This window comes from Vicia villosa, unplaced genomic scaffold (genome assembly GCF_029867415.1).
Source record: "Vicia villosa cultivar HV-30 ecotype Madison, WI unplaced genomic scaffold, Vvil1.0 ctg.001884F_1_1, whole genome shotgun sequence".
Lineage (NCBI taxonomy): Eukaryota > Viridiplantae > Streptophyta > Magnoliopsida > Fabales > Fabaceae > Vicia > Vicia villosa.
The window spans coordinates 217,906-227,227 of record NW_026705763.1 but is presented as its reverse complement, the minus strand read 5'-3'; the positions used below and the strand labels follow the sequence as shown (position 1 = coordinate 227,227).

General features: G+C 36.3%; 1 protein-coding gene across 1 annotated transcript; it reads right to left on the bottom strand.

Moving 5' to 3' along the window:
• Positions 1–860: 860 nt before the first annotated feature.
• On the bottom strand, positions 861–8,239 carry LOC131636999 (uncharacterized). The gene is made up of 9 exons (XM_058907569.1): positions 7,626–8,239; positions 5,817–6,212; positions 5,568–5,741; positions 5,347–5,489; positions 2,859–2,969; positions 2,634–2,723; positions 2,094–2,532; positions 1,093–2,006; positions 861–1,012 (listed from the first exon to the last, which is right to left on the bottom strand). Exons 1-9 carry the CDS (start codon positions 8,237–8,239, stop codon positions 861–863), a joined length of 3,033 nt encoding a protein of 1,010 aa, XP_058763552.1.
• Positions 8,240–9,322: the final 1,083 nt, after the last annotated feature.

Below are 9,322 nucleotides of genomic sequence, written 5' to 3'. Positions count from 1 at the left end.
TTGCTCAAATCAAACAAACAAATGTCTCATATACTGTTGTTTTATAAAACTTTCAAAAAAGACAATACTTGGTATATATCCAAACAAGGATCATTACGAAGTTAACGTTCTTTTTTTCAAAATATCTTTCGAAAGATAAAACACTTTGTATACATCCGCACAAGGATCATTACAAAGTCAATTCACAAAATGAATTTTAAGACCACATACAAGCATTTTAAGGCAAGACAAATGATTTAAACAAGTGAGCTAAGCAATTAAGAGCCCATGGATAACCATGGATACAAAGGGTGCTAACACCTTCCCTTTGTATAACCTACCCCCTTACCCAAAATCTCTTAAAGGTCTTTTTCTATTTCTTTTATAAACCTTTCCTTAATTGGATAAAATAAAAGTCGGTGGCGACTCTCTGATTTTCAAAAACACAAAAGCAAAAAAAAGAAGAGTGTCAGTTCGTATATCTCTCCACGAGAGGTATGGTAAAAAACCGAGGGCGACATTATGCTATCAGTTGGAGCAATGAAAGCAGATATTTGGTCAAAACCCTTGTTGATGTACTTGAAGAGATATTTGATTGAAGTACTCTGATTGCACCATTCCATATTTATGTGTGCCTCATACTTCATTAGTAAACTTGGATTGTGTGGAACAACATGGCCGCTATGAAATTTTATTCCATTCTTTTAAATTGTATAACCATTATCTCTCCTTCTATAAACAGGATATCCATCTTTATCAACAATGGTCACATCTTGAAACTTCTTTGGAAAAAACTTGGAACACTTGTCATTTTTCATGCATGGACATTTTGGGTTTGCATTCCCACAAGGTTCGTGTATCATGTGGTTCTTCATCAAATTTTATAACCTTGGTTGTTTCAATGGGTCTGGAACCTCGGCTGAAATAATTTTATCTATATCGTCTAGTGTCGGATATTTATTTGATGGATGCAAGAAAATAAGAATGTGTGCATGTGGCAATACTCGCTTTTGAAATTCTATTGTGTACATATCTGAAATAAAAATATTTTCAAAATAAAGTTTTGCATTGTAATTAGTAAGTATGAAAAGACTACAAGTATTAATGACTTACAAGCAAGGACTTTGCCTAAGAACCCTTTCTTTGTGACGTCAGACAAAAGGCTATCAAACTTCATTTTGAAAAGCCTAGAAATGATGTCAAGTCTATCATGTGGTTTCAAGTTGAGTGGATTCAAAGCTCTTTGAATTTCTGGCCAATTAGGGTTGCATGTGAATGTAATAAATAGGTCAGGAAATCCCACCTTACTGCAAATAGCCATTCCGTCATAGTACAGCTGATCCATAAATCTTTGACTACCTACATATGTTGAGGGTAAGATAACTCTTTTACCGGTACTTGACCCTGGTGTTTGAGTTTCATCTCCTTCTGGATTGAGATTGTTATACTTTGACACTCTAAGTTTAGATTGGTTGTTTCTGAGCCATTTCAACCTCTCCCCTTCAAGCATCGTGTACCCATCAACCCAAAATTGCTGGAACAATCTCCGTGACGCCAAAAGAGTTTTACCCTCTGCTAACCGAGTTTGAATCCGAAATGCAAGCCATTCTCGAATTGTCAATCTATATCTTGGATTATCATCAAATATGTCAAGATCTCTGTGGGCAACATTTGGTCTATAACCATCTTCTCCATATGGAAAGATCAATGGATAATGGAAAGCAAGATAGCTTGCATGAAACTCATCAATGCGTTTAAGTTTCCCACCCTGTTTTTGCATAATGATGTCTCTTTCTTCAGCTGTGTCAATGTCCCCAACGATTAAAGCAGCCACCTCAGAAACCGTTGGTTGGTTGTACACTCTTCCATCTGTTGTTCTATTTTCTATTAATCGGAGTTTCAAATTGTGAACATTTCCCTGATTAAGTCTCTGTCTTTCCATTAAGAAACTTTTGGCATGTACGTTATGTGTATACAACATGTCACAAAGTCTTTTTACAATATCTTCATCAATCTTGTCTTTGTTACTACCAGCAAACAAAGAAACTCATTAGAGTTGTTTTTATTAAGAAATAAGAACAATATAATAGGTGTGGACAATATTTATTGCTTACCGTAGGCCTTCCATTCTATTTGTAACTTCATTCTTCGTGTCATAAATATAGAGCTGAGCAAATTTTGGCCATTGTCCTTCGGGTGGCAATAAACTCCCTATTTGGTGGCAAAATTGACCTTGGATGCGTATCGTTGGTGGGCCACGACCATTGTTGAATTTGTTGTCTATCTTGGCACCAGAAGTAAATGCAAACATCATGTTGTATGTTCGCAATTGTGACTGAAAACTTCTAGCATCTTTGGAATGTTTATCAAAGAGTAGGTGTGCTAAAAGTAGTGGAGGTTGTTTTAAGAATGGAAGTTCTATCTTGCCATTTCCATAACACAAGGTGTATTTGGGGTTTGCAGAATGTTTGTGTTTGTCCTTCCTTTCTTGGTACCACATTAAAGCATTGCAATGTCTACACTCAATTAATGCATCACCCAAATCGTCATACTCTATGACCAAAACAGCATTGAAATCATGATCATAATAAATTGTTGTACAAAAGTAGTTGTAAGGAAAGATGTCATGTTGGAAGTTATGTTTATTGTTATACCTTCAGTGTTGCATTCAGGTTGGTTAGCAGTTGAAAATGGTGGACAAAAGTAGTCGTCTTTGAGGCTTTCGTCGTCTGATGAATCTGGCACTGTTATTAAAAAATTTACGTTTAATAAACTCAATGTCGGATCACGTATGTTACCAGACAAAGAACGTCATTGTATGACCACAATATTAAGAACTGAAAAGGGCATGAAACATGATTCAAAACGCATTTTTATACCGCCATCATCGAAATTAAACGTAACATATATAACTAAGAAGCAATGAGTAGGGATGAAAGGTATAAGTAGCCATAAATACCTAAGAAAGGATTGTAACACCCTTCTAAACCCTGCAGAAATTAATAAAATAATTCAGTGTAAAACATGAAAACAAGGGTGCCACAGTTCAATTTAAAACAAATTATCATAAATCAATTGTCATGCTTCACTTAGGGACAAAACCATCAATTTAACAAAATCATGTTTCTACACAGCGGAACATTAATTAACAGATAAGCATAATATCATCTATGCAATATCTCACAAAATTAATCCGATAACAACAAAATAGAGTATCATCATAAACTCTAAACTAGCGTTCCACCAGTGTTACAATATCAGAGCATGACACTGACGCTGTACTAAACAAACTGACTCATGAGCTAATCCTCACCGAGCCAAAAGCCGCTATCCTCAATCTGAAAATATCAACAGTAAGGGTGAGTCTCATTCAAATTAACAAATGTTATTGAATCATAAATAATAACACCTCATAGTTACATCATTCACCCGATTGTTTCATAAACAGACATTCAGACAAGTTTCATCATCACAAAACAATCAACCAACACATCATCGAGATTTATAACACTGGAATATATCCAATCATGTTATAAAAGTCATGCATATGAATGCAACTGACACTATGCATGTGGTACCAACATCATCAAATGGGAATAACCCATGACCGATCCAACATCATCAAGATACGGCCCTGCCAGCACAGATTCCACACAATGGGAATCATGCCCTTCACTGATCCAACACATCATCATGGATACAGCATCTTCAATGAATATGAATGAATGCAAACATACATGAACATACTTATACCATCGTCAAGTCTAATGAGTAACATCTTCAAATACTCATTTCATCATCATCATCATCAACATCATCATCAAAGTATGTTTATATACATTAGCATCATTCAAATACAATCATCATCATCATCCTCATTAAAGAACATACATGTGTCCATATCAATCATCATCATCAATAAGAAAGAACATACATGTATCCACATCATTCCAAAACAAAGCAATCATCATCATACAATTCTCAACAAATCATCACATCATAATGTTTTTCAAAACGACATCTTATATTATCACATTTCATCATATATGTCAATAATACATCATCCATCCAACAGACAAGATATTCTCATCATCACGAAACTATCTCATAAGCTTCATCATACCAACAAACAAATCATCACATAATAATGTCTTAAACATAGCTTGTGTCGTTACATCTCATCATATATGTCCACAACACAACATTCATCAAAACAAGCAAAGTCGTGATTTTAAAAATAATCTCAAGCTACTAATCATTTCATCATCCTAACATAAATAATACTTCATAAGCTTCGTCCTGCTCGAAATGGCACTTAAAACAGGCCAACGGTTTGAAAGTTATGCATCTTTACATTTTTCAAAGAAAACAATTATCGCTACAGCACGCGGCGCCACACAGAGTCTGCAACGCGCAACGAATAGAAAACACGCCTTCGCGGCGCAAACAAAGGTTCGTGGTGCGAAACGAGAAAAGAACTACGCCTTCGCGGTGCACACCTACCTTCGCGGCGCGAACTGGCAAAAATCAGAGATCTCAATCGCAATTGACAGCATACGAACCTGAATCCCAAATTCCTCAACCTCGACCAAATCGATTCAAGTTGATCAAACACCACAAAACAGCCACACAACATATATCATACACACATATAACATATATTATGCATCATCAAACATCATACAACACCAAATTCATGGAATTCATCAAAACGGATAATTATCAACAAACATCCCCAAAATCCCAACTCTATCATACGACTCAGTTGACATGAAATAATATATCTATATCAGTCCTATTATCCATAACCCGATAATAGATGTTAATCGGAAGAGTCCTCCCTTACCTTAGCCAAGAATCTGGACTTTTCCTCTTCTTCTCCATCAAACCCGTAAGCCTCTTTTCTTCACTTTCAGCAAGAATTCCCAATCTTCAAACTCGCTTATCTTCCTCATCGAGAACGTCCCTGATACGATTTAATATATCAAATCGATGGAAATTTCGTGTAGAATCCGAATCTTCGAGAATTACCTGATTTGGAGTTACGAGCAGAGAGTTATGACCCATTTTGTGAGGGCTGCACCATGAATACGAAAATCTCTTTTCTCCATGAATTCTCCTTCTCTCCCTCCTAGGTTTTCCTTCTCTATTTTCCAATTTTCTTCTTTTTCTTATTTTATGAAAAATAAAGCAAAATAAATTTAGTAATAAGGCCTATCAATTACACCCCCTCCATTACTAACCACAACTTGGCCCAATAGCTTATTTTACACAATTTCCAACTTAATTCCAATTAAAAATACCAATAATCCAAGAAATTAATTTAAACTCCCATTAAATTAATAAATGTAAAATATGGGGTGTTACAAGGATCATAGTCAGAATCATCATCGTCACCACTTTCGTAATCCAAGTTAACGGTTGGTTTAAATACATTGGTTGCCTCGGGGGTTGTTGTAATTTGTGAAGTTGATCCAGAATGATAGGATGGATAATGGTGTTCTACCATTCTGAAGATCATGAAAAATTAATAAACAAAGTATGCAAATTAATGTATATATTAATCGGAGTCAGCTAAAAACTGTTACCTAGGAGAAATGGAAAGTTGATTCTCCATTGACAACTTTGGTGTGGTGAATTGAGCTTGATCGTTTCGCAATAGGTTGTAGGCTCTATCTGGGAATCCAAGAACCTTTTTAGGGCGACCCCTTCCATGTTTGAGTGATTGAGTTGGGGTTAAATATGCTTGTGTTGTGTCAAGCCTGTAAATGTATGGGGTCCTTTAACTACAGTGTATGAATAACAACATATATAAAGAAGTTAACTCTAATACTCACAGTGTAGGGGAAAGCATATTTGTTGGATCACGTGAATCAAAGACATTATCTTGGGGCAAAGATGGGGCTTGGTTTTCAATATCTTGAGCCGTTGCAACAGTTGAGAACTTTGAGAGTAGATTTGTACCCATATTACACTGCATTTTCGGTTCCGCATGTTTATATTGAGAGGGGCCGGTATGAGTGATAACATTATCATTGCTGACATTTGAATGGTCTAAGGTAAGTTCTAAAAGTGGTTGTCTAACGGTGAATGGTGTAGTTGGATGATAATCCTTTATTCGCTTGAATTTTTTATGTTTCAGAATGTAAAACCTACGAAATCGGGCTCTTTTTGAGACAGATTTCCTCCACATAATAGGATCATTCATAATGGCTGTATTGTCGTCAATTAATCTACAAAAAAATGCACAAGACCAATCAAATTTTCGCACACTTGCATTTGAATGTATATATTGAGTTTGTTCAAACCTTGGACTGGTGTTTTGGTTGGTGGACTGGTTCATTTTTTTCAAACTGTCTGGTATTATTCTACAACACAAAAACATGAATAAGAAGTGTTGTTACAGCCAACCAATAAAACATCAAAAAAGAACTGTAATACATATAATCAATATTCACATAATGAACTCCCAGTGGATTCAGAAAACATATCATTCTATTGTATATATTAAGGTAAGGTTTACAACCATACCAATCTGAATGATATATATATATATATATATATATATATATATATATATACATGAAAGACTTTTATCACTTTCCAAAGATTTTTATGAATGATATTGTACAACAGAGTGCATATGGTGGAAGCAATAACATGGTGTCTCAAAATTCACAAACTTACTTGATGAAGTTGGAAAGGATTCCCGAGTTTCTCGCAAGAAGTAGTTCCTGGGTGTTTTGGAGGGAACCAGCTGGTGTAAATGAAAGTTGTTGAGTTTTTGTTTTGAAAGTTGCTGAGTCAACCCCAAAATATTGTATTTCTTTATTTTGTTAAGGGTTGAAAATGCACGTTGGAAATGCTCCAAAAAGGCAAATGTGTCCAATTGAATAGTAACTAAGATTTGTACGTATCAAAGTTAAAAAGGAACTAATCTGCATACCTGGAAAGTGATTGTCATTGCACTGTTGCTTCTGCGGCAGGTAATGATGAATAGTGGTTCTGAAAATCCTTTGGTAAGGATTTCTGCATATCTTTATTAATGTTAGGATTGGAAAGTGGTAATAGTACATGCAGCTGATAGGTTTAAAAAACTTTCACGAATAACAAAGCCAGAAAGCAAGTGTACCATATGTGTACAAAGGTACTGAAGGTAACATATCAAACTACTCTCTTCCGATATATATTGACTTGCAAAGGATTTGTTGCAAAAGTGAAAATTAGGTTACAAAGAGAGGGTCTTTATATAGAGACCAGGGGAACATAAATAGACATAACATTTAATGATTAACTATTTCCTATGAAAGTTTGTCTTCCCTAGAGAATCTGTCTTTTGGCTTTCCAAGACTGCATTCAAATTTATCCAACAAAACTCCCCCATAAATTAAATGCTCCTTCGGTCAATTAATCCCAGCATTATCTTGCCTCTGTCGAATATCTCCTTCGACAATGGTTTTGTGAAAATATCTGCAGCTTGATCCTTGCTTGCCACATGCTTCCGTTCGACGCTTCCATTTTTCACATGTTCTCGAATGAAATGAAAACGTACGTTGATGTGTTTACTTCTTTCATGATTCACTGGATTCTTTGCCAGTTCGATTGCTGATTTGTTGTCGACTTGTACTATGGTTGCATTTTCCTACTTCTGCTCTAACTCACATAACAATCTTCTAAGCCATATAGCATGGCATACACACCATGATACAGCCACGTATTCTGCTTTGCATGTTGACAGTGTTACAATTGGTTGCTTCCTTGAGAGCCATGTGAAAGCAGTGTTTCCCATAAAGAATACATATCCTGATGTACTTTTTCGATCGTCTATATCTCCACAGCAATCGCTGTCGGAGTAACCTGTTAGCTTGTAATCTTCTGATTTTGAGTAAAACATTCCAAGTGACACAGTTCCTTGGATATAACGAAGAGTTCTCTTCAAAGCTTTCCAGTGTGAGTGAACTGGTTCTTCCATAAATCGACTCAAGATTCCGACACTTAGAGAAAGATCTGGTCTAGTACATGTGAGATATCGAAGACTTCCGACCAAGCTTCGAAATTTGTTTGCTTCGACACGTTCCCCCCCATCAAATTTTGAAAGATTGGCTCCTGGCTCCATTGGTGTCGAGATTGGATTGCAACCTTCCATTTTGAACCTCTTCAGAATGTCCTTTGCATATTTTTCTTGTGAGACAAAAATTCCAGTTTCTTCTTGTCGAACTTCCAGACCAAGAAAGAAGCTCATTCGACCTAAGTCCGTCATTTCAAATTCTCGTGTCATTCAACCTTTGAATTCTTCGATCATTTGATCACTGTTGCCCAGGAAAATCAAGTCGTCGACATAGAGTGCAACGAGCAGTATATCTTCTTTATACTTCTTTACATATAGAGCATGTTCATAAGGACATTGTTGGAAACCATTCTTTTTGAAGTAAGTATCAATACGTGTATTCCATGCACGAGGTGCCTGCTTTAATCCATAAAGTGCTTTCTTGAGTCTTAGCACTTTTCCTTCGCTTCCGTCTTTCATGTATCCTGGTGGTTGTTCGACATAGACTTCTTCTTTGAGCACACCATTCAAAAATGCTGATTTGACATCCATTTGAAATATTGGCCATTTGAGCTGAGCAGCTTGAGAAATCAGCAGTCGAATTGTCTCCATTCTTGCAACTGGTGCGAATACTTCGTCATAATCTATTCCTTCCTTCTGCCTGTATCCTTTTGCCACAAGTCGTGCCTTGTACCTTTCGACTTTTCCTTGAGCATTCATCTTTTTCTTAAACACCCACTTCACACTAATGGTTCGACTTCCTTTTGGTAACTCTGCTAGTTCCCAAGTTTTGTTGTGTTCGATAGCTTTAATTTCTCCGTCCATGGCATTCTTCCACTTCTCATCTCTCCATGCTTCTTCGAAACTAATGTTTTCAGAATCTGCCAGTAGACACACAAGATGTACTTCTTCTGTATTATCATACAACTCTTGCAAGCTTCTCATTCTGGGCTGTGAGGATTCGTCTTCACTGTCAGAGTATTCAAACCTTGGTAATTGATTTTGGGTTGTTGGTATACCGACTGAGGGTTCTTCAGTTTCGACTATGTCTTCTATCGAATTGTTCCAGTCCCACCTACTTGCTTCATTCACTCAAACATCTCTACTTACTACCACCTTTTTGTTTATGGGGTCGAATAACCTGTATCCTTTTGTTTTCTCATCATACCCAATTAATATATATTTCTGACTCTTGTCTTCAAGCTTCGTTCTTCGTTGATCTGGTACATGTGCATAAGCAACACTACCAAATACTTTAAAATGAGATACAGTCAGTTTCTGTCCACTCCATGCTTC

What these genes read in the sequence shown, in the direction of transcription:
- LOC131636999 (XM_058907569.1), bottom strand. Translation starts at nt 8,239, where the DNA reads ATGACGGACTTAGGTCGAATGAGCTTCTTTCTTGGTCTGGAAGTTCGA. An exon ending in TTATGTGAGTTAGAGCAGAA is followed by an intron (nt 6,213 to 7,625) that starts GTAGGAAAATGC and finishes ATTTTTTTGTAG; the next exon opens with ATTAATTGACGACAATACAG. An exon ending in CAACTTTCCATTTCTCCTAG is followed by an intron (nt 5,490 to 5,567) that starts GTAACAGTTTTT and finishes CATGATCTTCAG; the next exon opens with AATGGTAGAACACCATTATC.